Raw genomic sequence first — 18,919 nt, forward strand, 5'->3', positions numbered from 1 at the left:
GGTGGCTGACTGGCATCTCCCCCTCAACTCTCCTGACTCCGCCCTCACTTCTCCCATCATTCTTTCTGCTTCAGGCTGTCTCGCCCAATCTCTTCTTGCCCTGCTATCGGCCACTCAGTTTTTTATTAACAATGAGCATAATCCACAGCACATACATATAAAATAAAAAAAAAAAGTAAGAGTAGTATTCTCTGTCATAAAAGTGATTGGGAATACTCATCTGTAAAATCTGCTCCTAGTTCATGGACCCTCGAAGAACAGGTAGTGGATGGATTTCACCTGAGTCACAGTAGTATGTTAACTTCTTAGTCAGAGAAAAAAAGCTCTGGGATCCCAAAGAATCACAGGTAAAGAGCAAAGCATGACCCACGGAATTCTTGTGATGACATGAAGCTTTGAGGGGTGCCCTTGGTTTTGATGGTAAACCTTACTTTTCTGTACAACTGACTGTACATTTTCTCTCCTGGAAATGCACACCCTGCCTGCCTTTGTTGATACTCAGAAAAATTCAACTTGAGGGACAAAGGACTTATTTTGGTTCACAAGCTGAGGAAATAGAAACTATACTGGTGAGGAAGGCATGACAGGAAGTCGTGACAGCAAGAGTGACACAATTGTTCCATATGGAGTCTGTAGTCAGGAGGAGGAGGGATGAATGTGGCTGTTAGCTTGTTTTTGCCCTTCCTTTTTTTGTTGCTGATGCAAAATCTCTTGTACTCAGGTTGGCCTCAAATCCACTATGTGGTCAGGGCTGGCCTTGAACTCCTGATTCTTTTGCCTTCAGCTCCCAAGTACTGGCATTATAGGTATACGTCATCAAGCCTGCCTTCCTCTTTTCCCTTCTTATTCTACCCAGGACCCCAAGCCCTGGTGCTGCCCACACTCAGAGTGGGTCTTCCTTCCCAAGTTAAACCTTTCTGGAAACTCCCTCAAAGTCGTGCCTTGAGGTGTGTCTCCTAAGTGATTCTAAGTCCCATCAAGTGGACGGTGAGGACTAACTATCTCATGCTTCTTGTTTCTACCTCACCTTTGACCTTTAATATGTCTTCTTTATTTGTTACATTCATTATTTGTTTTTGAGACAGGGTCTCACTGTATAGCCCAGAGTGGCCTTGGTCTTATAGAGATCCACTGCCTCTGCCAACCAATCTGCTACAATCAAAGGCATGCAGTGCACGCCACCAAGCCTAGCCACATGTTAACATGCATTTTAAATTCATACCCTATGCTCCCAGCTAGGCTGCTGGCCTCTGAGAAGCAGATACTGCCCTTACACTAGGTTTATCCTTAGGATATAGTACGTTGTAGTTGTAACAGGGAGGAAAGTGTTGACCAGTCCCTGAGGGCGGCAGAATTGGTACTATCGATTCATCCGTGGAGTGCTTCCCTGTTGGCTCATTTCTGAGTCACTCCTGATGCTTTCTGCTCTGACACAAGTGGCCTGTGTCTACTCCTTCACAGACTTTCCCATAACCACATGAGGTGCTTCTTTCCGGATATAGTTCTTTGTAAATGAATACGGTGAAATTCTCCAAGCAGAATGAACCCTTTACAGATTAGACGGATAGAAAATTTAACTTGCTCAGTAACCTCATTAAAACTGGAGCTTCAAGCTACTCTTAGACACGAGCCTGTAATTCATGTTTCAGACAGACCACAGCCTCACAGCTGAACCACTGCACTCCTTCTAGAATTGCCTTCTAGAAAAGCTCTAAAATAGACTTCATTTTTTCCCCTGAGTGAATTTGCCGTGAAGCTACTTGTGACATGCTTTAAGCAAACAGGCAGGAAAGATGGCCGCCACCAGGAGCAGCCAGTGAACAACAGCCTGTGTTGTTACTCGTGGGAAACCCGGATTCCAACCCAAGTAAAAGGGATAATCAACCAGGCTGGGCCATCCTAGAAGATTCTAGCTCAAACTGCTGAGGATCCATGCCAGCAAAATGCCTTGGCAAGAATTTGTCCTCTGAGATGAAGGGTCCAGAAAAGTCTCACTTGCTCCTTATCCACTGGCCGTACTTCCTCTCTCTTCCAAGCTACATCAACCCAAGTTCCGATCATTTGGACCCTTCCAGATTTGGATGTTGACTTTAACACTTCCTTCTGCACATTTTGTTTGTTTTTATAGAAAGGGTGTTCTTTTTAATGAAATTCAAAGACAGAGGAGCTTCTATAATTTGTCATTATTGACCTCATTGCTCTGTGGGGGAAGAGACTTTTCAAGGTTCAAATTCTGATCATCCAGGTAGCACTCCCAATGATTGGGTGTCTCCAGATACTGATTGCTGGTCACTAACAGGACAGCATTTTTGTTCACCACTGGCAGATGGTGTATATGGAAAGTCAGATGTACAGGGCTACACTCAAATGAACTTAGAAAACTAAGTTCCCGTGTATGATGAGTAATCAAAACTCGTGTATCATCTTCTGAACCATGTCCATGTTCCGCGGCTACTGCCTGACTTGCTCACCTCTGTTACTCTCGACCTTCCACTCAGTATTTCATCAACAATATGTCTTCATTCCTCCCGGTAATTAAAACTCATACTGTAAGAAGGAGCATTTTGTCGCAGGCACACAGGTCTGATCAAAGTCTAGAGAATCAGGCTATCAGCCTCAGTCCTTTCAGCAATTTCCTGTTGACCGTGTCTGCAGGCTGCTGTCTGGTGACCTCGGCCTTAACCAACTGCATTCTCCAGTGCCAGAAGATTTAAAGCCATGGCTCTCTTTATTTGGTTCCCCTCTGGCCACTTGTACAACCTGAATTCCATGATCTGGAGGGAGTGAGTCTAAAACAGCCTGGGCCTATTGCCACAGAAATAGTCCTGACCTATTGCTCCAGGCTCGGTGCAGTCAGGAGTACCAGCTAGTGATCAGATGCTTACCTTCTAGTCAATCCACCAGAGGCATGTTTCTAGATCAAGTCATGTTGACTTCAGAGAAACACTGCTTACTAAGTTGCCAATAGAATGTGATTCATGGCATGTTCTCAGTTCTCAAATCAGAATTCCCTTTCTAAGTGTGCTTGGGGCTGCTTTCCCTTTGAAACACATTTGTTTTTCTAATTTCGTTTGGTTTTCTTTCTCACCTTGTTTCAGTCTTTGAAGAAGCTCAATCATGCCAATATAGTAAAGTTGAAAGAAGTCATCAGGGAAAATGATCATCTCTATTTTATCTTCGAGTACATGAAGGAAAACCTTTACCAGCTCATTAAAGAAAGGTATGGTTTGGTCATAACCTTATTTTTGAACAAAGTGTCTTTGAGATTTATTTTTATTATTTTAAATTATACGTGTAGGGGTGCATATGTGTGTGAGTGCCCACAAATGCCAGAGGTGCCAGCTCCCCACTAGTGCTGGAGTTACAGTGAGCCACTCCAATGTGGGTGTGGGAACTGAACTCCCAAGGGTCCTCTAGGAGCCTTGTTCTTAACCTCTGAGCCATCTTTCCAGTCTCACGGTAGTAACAGTCTTACGAATTAATATTGCAGAGTAGATGTACTTTCTGATTTGTTTATTTCAGCTTTCTGGTTCTTTCTGTAGTCCTTTAACAGTCTTATGTGCCTCTGGATTTTAATGATGAAATCTGGCAGCTCGGTGAAGGACCCAACCACATTCCTGTGCCAGGAAGCCCCGGGACAACTCCGGGGATGCAGCTTGCTTGCTTTCATTTTGTGTTGTTGTTATTTTGAGAAAGGTCTCATTATTCAAACTTGCTGCGTAGTTGAGACTGGCCTGGAACTTAGGATCCTTTCATGTGAACCTTCTGAGTCCTGAGATTACAGGTGTGGCTGCCGTGCCTAGCTTTTGGATACAGTGTTACAGGTTTCTTATTTATTTTATTATAAAACGTTTACTCTTTTCTTTGTAATAGAGCTCAATGTACTTGGTGTTTATTACTTACTATGAGTATGAGTTGACATACTCACTATGTCAACAAGTGATTATTTTTCTCTGCTATTTATCATCAAAGGATCTGGTAAAATTTCTTAATTTAATACTACATAATCAGACTAACACAAGATAATAACAGAGATTCCTTTCACTACAGAAACTTGGCTCTTTAACTTTGTTTTCTTCCGGCCCATACAGAAATAAGTTGTTTCCAGAATCTGCTATAAGGAATATAATGTATCAGATATTGCAAGGACTGGCATTCATTCATAAACACGGTAGGTGATTTGCAATACTGTGCTTCTGAAGAGCAGTGAAATGTCATCGGGTGGATGACACAGGAAGTGTTAACGGCTGTAGAGCTGACAGGCTGACTGTGGCTTTCAGAATATGTTCTCTCGGGACTTTGTTTACTGCATTTCTCTCTCTCTCTCTCTCTCTCTCTCTCTTTCTCTCTCTCTCTCTCTCTGTCTCTCTCTCTCTCTCTCTCTCTCTCTCTCTCTCTCTCTCTCTCTCTCTCTCTCTGTTCTTCAGTTTTAGCATTAAGCTTGTTATAGATAGATCTAGGAATTATTTCCCACCATTTTCTGATGTAGCCACAAGAAACCGCAGATCAGAATTCTGAGGTAGCCATGTGTTGCGTCTAGCTCACACTAGCATCTCTGCACTGTGCTGGTCATTTTTCTACATTGTTTATATTTCAGTTTGTTTCTAAGGGGATTAAAGTGGCCTAAAACTTTACACAACGCAGGAAAACAAAATAAATTAAAACTTAGCAAATGACTGGGCAGTGGTGTCTTTAATCCCAGCACTCGGGAGGCAGAGCCAGGCGGATCTCTGTGAGTTCGAGGCCAGCCTGGTCTACAGAGCGAGCTCCAGGACAGCCAGGGCTACACAGAGAAACCCTGTCTTGGAAAAACAAAACAGAAAAACAAAAACCTTAGCAAACTGAAGAACAGACAAAGTCAAAACAAGGCAGGCGTACAACCAGGAGTCAAGGCCACTCATTCTTTCTTCCCTCCTTCCTTCCTTCCTTCCTTCCTTCCTTCCTTCCTTCCTTCCTTCCTTTCTTTCTTTCTTTCTTTCTTTCTTTCTTTCTTTCTTTCTTTCTTTCTTTCTTTCTTTCTTTCATTCTTTCTCTCTTTCTCTCTTTTTTAAGAGGAATCACAGTTTAGGAGGGGAGATAACCAAGTGTGGTTACACAGTTCTTCAACCTTGGCACTTGTGAGGCAGAGGCAGGCAGAGCTCTATGAGTTTGAGTCCAACCTGGTCTACATAGTAAGTTCGAGGCCAGCCAAGGCTACATAGTAAGACCTTGTTTAAAAAAATAAAAGAAAAGATATAGTCCACACTGGTGGGAATGGTAGCAGGAATGTAAGGTGATCAGTCACATTATGCCCAAGTCTTTTTTTTTCTCTTACTTGTTATTTTAAAATATTTTCATATACTATATTTTGATCATATTCTTTCCTCTCCCCTAAGTCCTCCTACATCCTCCTCGCCTCCCTACATACCCAATTTCATGTTCTTTCTCCTTCTTAAAAAAGGAAAAAAAAAAGTCAAAAATTACTAAATCACAACCCAAAAAAAGCACACAGAAAAATGTGGAATCTGTTTTGTGTTATTCACCTACACCTGAGCATGAAGCTGGAGTTGGCGTTGATGTATCTAGTATTATTCCATTGGACAAAATGGATTTTCCCTTTCTCAGCAAGGAGTCATGTAGCTCCTTGGGTAGGGGGTGGGACTTGGTGTCCACTTCCCGTCCTCTGTGCTCAGCTTTTGTCTGGCATGAATCTGTACAAGTCCTGTGTGTGCTGTCACACTCTGAGTTGACAGGGTGTGCATCAGCCCTGTTGTGTCTGAAGGATGCTGTTTCCTTAGAGTCATCCCCAGCCTCTAGTTCTCACAGTCTTTCTGCCTCCTCTTCTGTATAGATCCATGAGCATTGAGAAGAAGGGTTTGATAACAATACCCCATGTAGGGCTGAGTGCTCCAGGGTCTCTCATTGTCTGCACAGTGTCCAGTTGTGGGTCTCTGTGCTAATTGCCATCTGCTTCGAGCGGAGGCATTTCTGATGAGGGGTAAGCCATGCACTGATCTGTAGATATATAACAATGTGTCATTACAGGTTGTTTTATTGCTATAGTAGTAGGTTCTCACCTGGGCCCATGACCTATTTAGTCTTAGTTTCTTGGCCTCGTTGGTGATATCAAGTGTGGGTTCCTTCTCATGGAATGAGCCTCAAATCTAATTTTTAATCAGTGGTTGGTTATTCCCATTAATTTTATGCCACTGTTGTACGAGTGTATTTTGAAGGGATCACCTTTGTAGGTTGCAGAGTTTGTAGGGTTGAAGTTTCTAGTTGGGCGCCAGCTTGATTTCTCCATGTTTGATGGCATAAGTAAATGGTGTCTTCAGCAGTAGGGTCTTATACTCTGGTTGTGGGAGTAACCAATAGCATTCGTAATAGCCTGTAATGTTTGGAGGATATGTCCAGCATGCCAGCAAATGTTATTTCAGTAGAAGAAGCAGACAACAGATTTGTTTCTGAGCTTGTTATACAAAGCAAAGTGTGAGCCGGGCGGTGGTGGCGCACGCCTGTAATCTCAACACTTGGGAGGCAGAGACAGGCGGATCTCTGTGAGTTCGCGGTCATTCTGATCTAAAAGTGAGTTCCAGCACAGCCAGGGCTGTTACACAGAGAAACCCTGTCTCAAAAAACAAAACAAAACAAAACAAAACAAACAAACAAACAAACAAAGCAAAGTGTGAAATATGATCAGTTAGAATGTGTGTAGTTTCCTTAATTTAAAAATTGACTAGTCAAAAGCAAAACTGTTATTTTTTTAAATTAAAACCTTCATTTTACATTTATTTATTTATCTAATGTGTGTGTCCATATGTGTGTGTGTGTGTGTGTGCGTGTGCATACGCACGCATTCCCATGTGTCACAGCGTGGGTGCAGAGGACAACTTGCAGGAGTCTTGCAGTGAACCCTCTTCCTTCCACCTTTCCGTGGGTCTTGAACTAGTGCTGTCAGGCTTGGAAGCAGGCATTCTCATGTGCTGAGCTATTTTACTGGGCCCAGAGTTATTCTTGATACCCTGGCCAGGACGACACTTGCTCATGGGCCCTTTGGAGGGGACAGTGTGTCACATGATTTTATAGTAAACACAGTGGCAGGCTGCATAGGCCCGTTTTGCTCGATATCCTTCACTGTAGGCCAGTCATGTCACCTGATCAGGGAAAGCAGTTCTGCCCGGCCCCAGTGACTCTCTTCAGGGATGGTGTGGGTAGTCCACAGAGAGATTTAGAATGTCCAAAGGGAAGCGTAGCTATATGCCCTTCAGGAAACTCTCCATTTGTGTTTTCCCTCCTAACTGAGCTTGTGAAAAGTTAAACAGCAATGACTATGAGGCAGTAATCTCCAGCAGCTGTATGGAACGTTGCTGGTTCTAACCACTGGAGACCAGATGAGGCTAGATTGATAACTTTCCCATGAATACACAGCCAACACGTAGACATCTGTGGGTGAAGACAGAAGCACTCTGAGAAGGTCATCTGAGGTGGTCTTAGCATGTGGACCTTGGCTGATTTTGTACGGGCAGAAGCCCTTACACTCTCAGTCTGTGGATGTTGCCACTGTAAACATTGCACTAACACATGGATTTATTACTCAGTAAGAGACTGGGTTGAAACCTTTCAACAGTTACTGGATTTGGTGTAAATTGTCAGTGGGTAGAAAAATCTTGTGTTGCACAAGGTGGCATATTATATCAGCACCAGCTTGCTCTTTACCTCTAAGTAGCTCTTCAACGTTACAGAAAGGATGAAACACACAGACCTTGGCTATCTCTACAAACCCTTGCCATCCTCCAGCACAAGCTTCGTAATCCATGAGTAATACACACGGCTGAGCTGACTTGTTTGTTTGTTTGTTTTCCGAGACAAGGTTTCTCTATATAACAGTCCTGGCTGTCCTGGAACTTGCTCTGTAGACCAGGCTGGCCTCGAACTCACAGAGATCCACCTGCCTCTGTCTCCCAAATGCTGGGATTAAAGGCATGCAATACAGCCCTGAGCTGACTTCTGAATCCAGCATGGTGAAACACTAAGTACAGGTGATCGGTGATCCCACTGACTTCGGAGGACTGGCTTTTTAGCCTTTAGTCACAAGAATTCATGGCGAGTGGTGTGTAATAATCAGACACAGCATCTTAGGGACAAATAACGGACATGTAAGACCTCAAAGGAGAAAAGTGGGGAACCAAAGGGGTTTTCTGCCAGCTTATTTTTCAAATAGGGAGCAGTCAGAGTTTTGGTCATTTGGGCTGTTTCCTTAACCCTGGAACCTGAGCTAGAGACTTCCTTTTTACTCCTTTAAATGAGACTCAGATATGTCTAGGAAGAACTCACAGCCTTTCTTCTGAGACCTACTTAATGAAGTATTTATGGACTCATAGACACAGGCTGCCGATGAGCTTCTAACATGTTCCTACACGCGTACCTATCTCTGTATGTACACATGCCCACATACCTATCGTCTGTACAGTCCCTCCTCTCCCTCACACGTGAACAGATGCATAGGCATTGGCACGTGTATACACACAAATGTCTTTAGCTAACAGTTTAGCACGCCATAAAGTCCCCTTGGAACTCTGCACTGCCAATACTCACGCCTTAGACTTAGTGAGAGTGTGTGTGCAAACAGTGAGCGAGTGTGTGCAGTGAGAGTGTGTGTGTGCAAACGATGCATAGGAAGATGCAGCTGTGGAGGAAGTCAGGCCTGTTCTCTCACAGCCTCACCACCCTGGCCATCACCAGAGGCGGTGGTTGACATGTCTCCCAACAGCTCTGGGCCCAGTTCTGGTTGGAGCTAACCTCAATCCACTACCTCTGTCATTTCCTTGTCAACTTCACAGGTAGAAAGAACGCACAGTAACTATGTCTTTCAAAGGAGGGACACTGAGGCTGTAAGAGGCTGAAAGCTCTGCAGAGACCCCACTGCAGCACTGACTAGTCTGTTGGGGACTCTTAGCGGAAGAAGATGGTAGGTAATGACTGTAAGCAGGGTGGACATGAAATTCTCAAGTCCTGTCTCCTTTAATTTTTTGGAATTTTGTTGTTGTTGTTTTTGTTTTTGTTTTATTTTTAATAAAACAGGGTATGGGGACAGAAAGAGGGATGGCTCAGTGGGTAAGAGCACTTACCACCAAGCCTGACAAACTGAGTTCATTCTCAATGGAACAAGTGAACCCAAGTGAATCCAATGCCTTCTAGTTGCCCTCTGAGCTCTACACACGTGCCCTGGTAACACACACACACACACACACACACACACACACACACACACACACACACCCCTAATAAATCCATATGATTCTGTTTTTAACTGAGAGGGTTTATGTGTTGATGGCTTCGGTTAAGTGCACACGTACCTTGCTATTACCCCCTTCCTGTTGGGATAGAGAAACCATCTGACAAGCTTCCTAGAGCCGTCTAGTGAGTTTCAGCCCTTCCCCACAGCTCATTCTCACAGTGTGAAGGTGCAGTCCGCCCCTGGAGAGTATACTCCTCTGAGAGGGAAGAACAGTGCAGATGTAGTTGCTATGGCCATATTTCATGGCACTGAGTTTTCCCCCCTGGGGTGTAAACACATGGCCATACTGTCTGAACAATGCCAAAGCACGTGTCCCTGTCAGGAATATAATACAAATTGTATGTTTCTTCCTCACCCACCCTTGTAGCTGTCCAGAGCATCCTTCCCCATCAGGTAATGGAAATGCATTTGGTAGTTGGGAGGGCAGGGTTTTGCCCCAGAGGTGATGCCGTGCCTCTGAGCCTCACCAGTGCTGAAAGTGTGTGACCTTGACATGGCCTTTCTCCTGTCTGTGTGCTACTGCTCCTGTGGCCTACTTTTTTTTTTTTCTTGATATAAACACTGTAGGTTTAGATTCAAGGAAGGAAGGAACTTAGGGAGGGAGGAAGGGAAAGAAGATGAGAATTATCTAAAATTGCTTTTACAGCAGAAAGATGTGCTACATAAATTCATATTTACATACTCTTTAATCGTTTCCTCTTTTTTTTTTTTTTGGTTTTTCGAGACAGGGTTTCTCTGTGTAGCCCTGGCTGTCCTGGAGCTCGCTCTGTAGACCAGGCTGGCCTCGAACTCACAGAGATCCGCCTGGCTCTGCCTCCCGAGTGCTGGGATTAAAGGCGTGCGCCACCACCGCCCGGCCGTTTCCTCTTATTTAATCAGCATCATCAATAATAGAATATAAACAGGAGAAAGCCTTCCTTGAGGCTTCCTTGGTTTTCCTTTCTTCCTTGAAGCTATTCGTGAAAATCCTCTTGCATAATAAAAAGGAAAGTCCTTCTGTTACTGAGCAGGCAGGCAGTGTCCTGAACTTAAATGAAGGGTCTTTTTCTGTGTTCTGGAAGCTGTTTTGAACAGGAAGTTCTTCCTGTGGCAGCACCCCGCTGTCGCATGATGTCTCAGTGGCATAGCTGCCCATTGTCATGTCAGGAGGCAGAAGGAAGAAGGGGCCACGCTGCACACATCAGTAGAGCACAGACCCAGGCAGGAATTGGAGCAGAGCTCTAGTGCTACCTCCTCACAGATGGCACTAGCCTCATAAGCCTTAATTCTTATCTGTAAAAAAAAAAAAAAAAAATGACATCATGTACGCAAGCCCACATTGACAGCTTTGGGGAGGTTACCAGAGAGAACTTTCTTGTAGCCGTCTTCATAACAACAGGCTCTTGCAAGATGCTCGTGTGTGTGTCGGCACTGCCCTCTAAAAGCTTTCTGGATACAATGTGTTCATCCTGCAAAATAAGCCTGTGAGGTATGCTAGTCTCTATTTCACAAATGAGGAAACTCGGGCACCAGCGGGTTAAATGACTGTGGGCGTCTGCACATTCACATCCTAATCTGTATTGTCTCTTTGAATGGAAATAATAATGTTTCGCTAAAACAGATGAAGTATCGAAAAAGAACCCACTTGGAGGGGTAAGTAAGAAATCTGAATCTTCATTCCGCTTTTGGTTAATGTTCACGTTCTCTGTGGAACTAGAATTAAGATGCGTAAGCCATGAGGGAATGGATAAAGCCTGTCTGTTGGGAGGAGAGTGCTGGTGCTTAGCAGAGCATGAATCACAGTGGGACACAGAAAAGGTCTGGAGTGCTCAAGTGAGGCTTGTATGAGTACCAGTGTGATAGGATGAGCTGACCTGGAGAAGATGAGAGCCGATGTAGGTGTTACAGATAGATGGTGCCAGAGGGAGCCACTGTGGGTGGAGGAGGTTTGGGGACAGATGAGTCACTAGAAGAGAAATGCCACATAAGCGTATAAATAATAATTACCCCAATTAGAGGAGGAAGGGAGCGTTTACTAGGAGAATTCAGTGTTGATATGGAATTGAGGAGGTCAGAATCGCAAATCAAGGTTTAGGGGTGTGAGCCGAGAGGGAGAGGGTAGTGCTGGGCACTCTTGGGTTGTGACACATTTTTTGGTGGGATTGTGAGCAATTTTTTGCCCCCGTGCCCATGACTGAGTTTTCCCATCTGTTCAGTAAGAAAAATGATACTTGCCTTTTCTTCTTTCACTGGAGAGGTTTTAGAGCATTTGAGTTTTTAGGTAGAGAAACCATTGTCTCACGGTTTTCAAGGATCCTGGAAACTATCCTAGGTATGTAGGCAAGAGATAATTCTAATAACTGCATAATTCTTAATTCATCTCCAAGATGGGTACATACAGACAGGCCTTCTGAGAACTGGCAGGTGTTGGCAAGAATAAAGGTCCCAAACACAGTGACTCAGTTATACCAAGACTTAGAACAGACGTCACTCATCTGGTGGGTAGATAATCTATTTTACTGGGCTGATAATAAACCATCTGGATTTGTCTATGTCAGTCAGATTGTTTTTTCTTTATGGGAAAGGCCATTCTTGACTAATACTGAATCACTCGGAGTTTCTTAACCTGAGAATCTCAAGTTTGGTTCTTATAATTATTTATATTTGGTTTACTACAAATCTGGTTAGGATTCTTGAAATTGGTCTATGGAAGGCTATTGGACCCCTGTCAAGACAGCAGCAGCATAAGGATGAAGCTGAAATTTAAGTGAATCTCAATGCATTTTCACAGTGTGCACATACCCATGCATGAACTTACACCTGCAAACACACATACGCCGTGGAATAGACAGCTTGTGTGCTTGTCTCTTGTCTAACCCAGACCTGATTCTGATCTCAGTTCCTGGGGATGTGCACAGCAGGTGGCCCTGGGTTGTGAAGGAAGTACTTCTTACTCCTGCCCATGTCCCCCTTGAATGCCTCTGATTGTTTCTGTGCCTTGGTCTTCATGTAGGCATGGGGTTCTAGCTTCTAGTTGTACTCAGCTAAGCCAGCCACTTGGTCTGCAGATCCATCGTTATGCATTTGGAATTTGACCTGATGCTAAGCCCAGTTGTCTCCAGGATGATAAACAGAGAGCAATGTCCTTTTATTAAACCATTGCTCCTTTCCATCATACATTGAGTATAACACATTTTAACATCACAGTCACTTCCTGCTAGAGCAGAGGCAAGCTTGGAAAATAGCCTTGGCTAATTGCTTTGGTGCTACAGAAATGCCCTGTGTGATATGGACATCCAACAGTGAGTGCTCATTGTCCCCGCCCTACGTCTGAGACATTGCACTTGTTGCTCATTTCTCAGTTGCTGTCATTTAGGACTCTCTTCCATCCTCCCCACGGCTCTGATCACTCTCCTGATCCTGTATATTTGGTCCATGTAGATTCATCGCTGTAAAGTTCCAACAGGCCCATGTAGTTCCCTCAGTTCAGTCAATAATCATATGTTGTGAGACCACCATGCTTTTTCTTGCATGCAAGGCATACAGAAATGTAAAAGGCCTTTACCATTAAAGGGCTTTTCTCTACCTAGTGAAAATGGTGACCATATCTGTAAATGATAGAACTCTACACACGATCAGGGTAAAGGCCTGTTCTACCTGTGAAGGAAAAGGCCAAGAACCATGACATTTGGGTGGTTCTGAATCCACAGAGCCCAACCCGTTAGTTGGTATGGCCTCTGAATGTTTCTTGACAGAGTGGAAGAATGTGAAATGTTTGTTTGTTCGTTTGTTTGTTTTTTGTTTTTTGAGACAGGGTTTCTCTGTGTAGCCCTGGATGTCCTAGAACTCACTCTGTAGACCAGGCTGGCCTTGAATTCATAGGTCTGCCTCCCTCTGCCTCCTGAGTGCTGGGATTAAGTGTGTGTGACATGACCACTGGTTGTGAGATGGTTTCTTAGACAAAGGGCAACTCAATAAACCTTGGAGAATGGTTAAAATTGGGATTGATACAGATAAAAAGGAACAAGTGTACATTATCATGAGGATAAATCTTAGCGGAGTTTTTCTGTCCTGACATCCTGCTCCCAAATGACTGAATCTGAGACTGAATATTAATTATAAATGCTTGACCTATAGCACAGGCTTGTTACTAGCTAACTCTTACATTTAAATTAACCCATATTTCTTGTCTATGCTTTGCCACTTGTCTCGTGACTTGTTACCTCATTTTCTACATGTTCTGCTTCCTCAGTGACTGGCTGGCATCTCCCCTGACCCCACCCTTCTTCTCCCATCATTCTCCTAGTTTGGTTGCCCCAGCTATAATTCCTGCCTGGCTCCCAGCCAATCAACCTTTTATTAAAAACCAATCCGAGTGACAAATCTTTACAGTGTACAAAAGGATTGTTCCACAGCAGATAAATACAGTAAACTTAAAGGGAATGAAGAATTTCACCTGAGTGAAACACACTCTATGTAACTCGTGATCGGTATTAGGAAATATGTTTTGCAGTATGGGTGATTGAACCTAGGGCATCGTGCATGTTTGTCAAATCCTTTACCACAGAGATCTCTCCCCAGTTGGAAAATACATTTATCTCTTTGGGTAGAATAAAAACGATCATGTTTATTAAACTATTTAAAGAGGCTATGGAAGGGGTGTGTGTGTGTGTGTGTGTGTGTGTGTGTGTGTGTGTGTGTGTGTGTGTGTGTTAGGGGGTCAGTGTTTAAATTATTAGAATGTGTAGAGTCCAAAGAAGCTGGAGGAAGAAGACTATGAAAAAGGGATAGTGCAGCCACAGACAGGAAGAGCAGCTAGAAGGCAGAGTAAAAGGGAGAAAGGCCAGGAGGTATTCTGAAGGAAGTGCAGGACCGTCCCATCACTACCAAAAGAACAGATTCAACAGAACTACCAGGTACTTGGTGACATTATTAAAAGTTGGAGAAGGAGAGGTAGTTTTGGACAAGCTGATGCAGGCATAAAAATGGCATCCCGTCAGGATCCTATTAAGGACATGGCTTTCAAGGATGGTTCAGGATATGACATTAGAGATAATGCAACCAGTATCACAGTCAGTGTATTCCACTAAGTTGCCCTTCCTGTCTGAGTGTCCCAGTGAGATATAGAAGCACCTAGAGTGGTGTCTGTGGGTGGAACCTCAGGGAGGAGGTGGTTTGGGTTTGCAGAGCCATGTCTATTGCTAGTCACTAGATGTTTTTATGTGCCTGGTAGACGCTCACAGTGAATATCTCCATGCTGCATCTCCGGAGCACCACTGTAGCTGAAACTTCTCATTCAGTGAGCTATCTTTTCTCCTCATGATGTATGCTACACATTGGGCAAATTAGTAAATACTCTTAGTGTCACAACACATATCAGAATCACAGGTCTGAATAGACCAGACCCATCTCTCCTTTCTCTCCCCCTCTCCTTCTCTCCCTCTCTCCCTCTCTCTGTCTCTGTCTCTGTCTCTCTCTCTCTCTCTCTCATGTGTGTGCATGCGTGCGCGTGCGCGTGTGTGTGTGTGTGTGTGTGTGTGTGTGTGTGTGTGTGTGTGTATGTGATTTTTCAAGACCAGGGTTTCTCTGTGTAACAGTCTTGGCTGTCCTGGAACTCTCTCTCTAGACCACACTAGCCTTAAGCTCACAGACCTCCTTGCCTCTGCCTCCCAAGTGCTGGGATTAAAAGTATATGCTACCTCACCCAGCTAATCCTTTGTCTCTTATTTTAAAAAATTTAAAATATATATATATATACATATTTATGTTGTTGTTACAGTATACATTTAATGTCAATAAAAATTGCTGTCTTTTGAAATAGTTCTACTCTCAACTTATTTCTGCTGACTTGATAGGAATGATTTTTTTCTCCCTGAGATAGTTTGGTTTGCAGTTATTTCAGCCCACAAGTTTTAGTATTTAAAAAGACTTCTTTGTAAGTAAGATGTACAAAGATCAACTTGGGATTGATTTTGTGTAAGGAAATGACCGAAGCCCCGCAAGAAGTCTGAAGGGCTGGTCATTTGTTACAGACGTTGTCAAAAGAGTGTCAGCGCTACAGAGGCCAGTACAGGAAGGAGCGTGCATGTGGATTCCTTCACTGTCTCCGCAGGCTTCTTCCACCGCGACTTAAAGCCCGAGAACCTCCTCTGCATGGGACCAGAGCTTGTGAAAATTGCAGACTTTGGATTGGCCCGAGAAATCCGATCAAGACCTCCATACACAGACTATGTGTCTACTAGATGGTAAATGCTATTTCTCTCAAAATTATTTAATTCTGCTTCTTTCAAAAGATATAATTTGCCGGGCGGTGGTGGCGCACGCCTTTAATCCCAGCACTCGGGAGGCAGAGCCAGGCGGATCTCTGTAAGTTCGAGGCCAGCCTGGTCTACAGCACGAGATCCAGGAAAGGCGCAAAGCTACACAGAGAAACCCTGTCTCGGAAAAAAAAAAAAAAAAAGATATAATTTATAAGGCTAACTGTGGTGACACACACTTCTTATTCCCAGCACTCAGGAGGCAGGTGGTTCTTTGTGAGTTCATTGCCAGCCTGGTCTACAGAGTGAGTTCCAGGCTAGCCAGGGCTACATAGTGAGACCCTGTCTCAAAAAAAAAAAATCAAAACAACAGAAACAATAAAACTTTATACTGAGGACAGTATTAATCATAAGCATTCATTTCTCACTAAAAGGAAAAAATAGTTCAAACACTGCAGATATTTTGTTACTGAATGAAGATATAAGCTTGTGTTAAACAATTTTAAAAGGAAACTCATCATGCTGTCCAAAGTCTAAATGATTTTTAAAGGTTTTAGATTTATTATTTTATGTGTGTAAGTGTTTTGCTTGCACATATATGTGTGTGTGCCCCGTGGTGTGTGTGTGTGTGTGTGTGTGTGTGTGTGTGTGTGTGTGTGTGTGTGTGTGTACCATGTGCATGCCTGGTGCCTGTGAAGGGTGGATGCTCTAAAACTACAGATGGTTGTGAGCTGTCATGTAGGTGCTGGGAACTGAACCTGGTTCCTTTGCAAAAGCAACATGTGCTCTTAATGGCTGAGCCAATTCTCCAGCCCTCGTATAAATAATTTTTGTACGAAAACTTTTCTGAGGATAGTTCCTCCACATCCTTCTTCCCTGCTCTCTCTTTTGTCCTACCCAATGCCTTGTGTTTCTGAAGATGCTCGAGGAGATTCCTGTGTGCAGGAGAGATGGCTAAGCACTAAGAGTTTTGTCCTGTTCTTGATGAAGACCCAAGTTCAGTTCCTCACCCTCATCAGGTGGCTTATAATCAACCTTTTATAACTCCAGCTCCACAGGGATCCAGCAGCTCTAGCCTTGTGTGCACATACCCCCTCCACACACCCAGAGAATTCTTTAAAGATCTTGGGAGAGAAGGAGGAGGAAGAGGAAGAGACTCACTCTCTTTCTTTCATGTGTGCATGGAGTATATGTATGGTATATGAGTGTATATGATATATGCACATGAGTGTGTGGGTGCTCACACCCATGGGGAGGCCAGAGGAAGACACTCTTTTCCTCTATCACTGTCAGCCTTATTCCCTTGAGACAGGGTCTCTCACTGAGCTGAAAAGCTCACCTTTTGGCTAGGCTGGGTAGCCAGTAAACTCATGGAATCCTCTGTCTCTGCTCCTGAACGCTGGAGTTACAGGCACAGTGAGCCATGCCTGAGTTTGTACTTGGGTGCTGGGGATTTGAACTCAGATCCTCGTACTTACACATAAGTTAACTTTCCCACTGACCTCTCTCCCAGCCCTAAAACTATTATTTGTTTATTATTGGCCATGACAGTTGTCAAGTCCTTGTAAGCCCATGTACCACATTGCATTTAGGGAAAAATATATACCTTAACTAAGAGTTACTTGTTATTGAATGTATATTCTGACCAGTAGAAGTGACAGCTAGCTGTTAACCTTGTCTTTTCAGGTACAGGGCTCCAGAAGTACTCCTGAGGTCTACCAACTACAGCTCCCCTATTGATGTCTGGGCAGTTGGCTGCATCATGGCAGAGGTGTACACCCTCCGGCCTCTTTTCCCTGGGGCCAGCGAAATTGACACGATTTTCAAAATTTGCCAAGTGTTGGGAACACCGAAGAAGGTAATGACGTAGACCAAAGGCTCATGAGTCAAAGCCAGCAGCTCCCTGCTGCCCCTCCCCAGTGCTGTGCACCGCCAACCCGCCAGACTGTTCTAGAGTCTCTCTTGACCTTGACCATTCTCCTCTGCCCAGGTTCTCTAGCAAGGCCAGCTTCTCCCCTCCGTTCTGCTTACAGCTAGAGTGTTTGTCATAGATCTCTCTCTACCCCCTCTCTCGATATCATCTCACCCTTTACGGAATTTCTCCATTCATATGGGCACAGTTATGTCTCCTAAGCCTTCCACAGGCGATCTGTATCCCTACTTCTCTCCTTTATAACTGTTTAGATCTTAACAGCTGTTCGGGGGCCTTTCTTCTCACACCATCACCTCTGACTGAACTCACCTGAAGCACAGGGCTTACCATTTAGCATGCTTCCTTTCTTCGTAGCCTGTATCTATATGTGGTCTCATCATAGTCCCTAGAGGGCCAGTCTTGAGGCTGAATGTCATATAGCTCTTCAGTTTTTTTTTGTTTGGTTTGGGTTTGGGTTTGGGTTTTTGAGACGGGGTCTCACCATGTAGCCCAGGCTAGCCTGGAATTCACAAAGATCTGCCTGCCTCTGCCTCCTTTACTCGTGGGAGTGAAGGTATGTAACCACCATGCTCAGCTGAGGCTGTCTGTCTGCAGACTCACAGCAGAGTTGGAGCTGGAACTATGGATATCTCTGCTTGCTTCCCCTCCGTGGCCCCCACACCTACTCTACCCCAACATCACCCCAACCCCCAACCCCGTCCTCCAGGCTTTTCCCTCCAGCTTGTCTTTCAGTCTGTGACTAGATTCTCCTTCCTTAAAAACAGCTCTGGTTGTAATCTGGTCTTTGCTTGGAAGTATTCATCATCCCCCAGCCCCTCACTTCATTGCTTCATTCCAGGGCACAGCCTGGCTCTGTACCCTGGAGTAGCCCCATTTCTGTATGTTGCCTGAGTAAATGTCTCTTTAGTGACCATCAAGTCCCTTCTTCCTCCTTCGGACTCAATGACGCTCTCCCCCATGGCTTCTCCAGTCTCCGCCGTATCTGCGTTCTTTGCTATAATAGACTTGTCTTGTGTCTCTTTTCCCAGCTCCCAGTACTATTGCTGTTGTGAATTCAATCTTCATTTTCCTTCCCTGTCCCCCCTCCTTTTTTTAGTTTGTGTATTTGTGTCTGTGTGTCTGTGTGTGGCACTGGGTATCAAACGTAGGGCCTTAAACATGCTAGACGAAGTTCATTTTGGTGGTTTTTTTTTTTTTTTTTTTTGGTTTTTCGAGACAGGGTTTCTCTGTGTAGCTTTGCGCCTCTCCTGGAACTCACTTGGTAGCCCAGGCTGGCCTCGAACTCACAGAGATCCGCCTGCCTCTGCCTCCCGAGTGCTGGGATTAAAGGCGTGCGCCACCACCACCCGGCTCATTTTGGTTTTTTTAATTGTTTACTACCACCCTGTTAATGATAAGGTTTTTAAAGTCCCCTGCTGGCCTCCTTCCTCTTTGTGTCTATTATCTACCCCTCTGGTGGCCTTTGTCATTTTT

General features: G+C 44.3%; 1 protein-coding gene across 6 annotated transcripts in view; it reads left to right on the forward strand.

The window, feature by feature from the left end:
• The window catches only part of Cilk1 (ciliogenesis associated kinase 1), a 45,626-nt gene that overhangs the window by 6,754 nt on the left and 19,953 nt on the right, over positions 1-18,919 (forward strand). For 3 of the 6 annotated variants that reach the window (XM_052714930.1, XM_052714931.1, XM_052714937.1), the window contains exons 3-6: positions 3,099-3,220; positions 4,092-4,171; positions 15,369-15,501; positions 17,200-17,371. In XM_052714930.1, the coding sequence (XP_052570890.1) occupies positions 3,099-3,220; positions 4,092-4,171; positions 15,369-15,501; positions 17,200-17,371 (507 nt within the window). Of the gene's footprint in view, positions 1-3,098; positions 3,221-4,091; positions 4,172-10,577; positions 10,746-10,765; positions 10,910-15,288; positions 15,502-17,199; positions 17,372-18,919 lie in introns of those variants that run through there. The other 3 variants (XM_052714950.1, XM_052714957.1, XM_052714944.1) reach the window with 3 other exon arrangements.

Source organism: Peromyscus californicus, unplaced genomic scaffold (assembly GCF_007827085.1).
Source record: "Peromyscus californicus insignis strain IS unplaced genomic scaffold, ASM782708v3 Scaffold_11__1_contigs__length_118956290, whole genome shotgun sequence".
Classification (NCBI taxonomy): domain Eukaryota; kingdom Metazoa; phylum Chordata; class Mammalia; order Rodentia; family Cricetidae; genus Peromyscus; species Peromyscus californicus.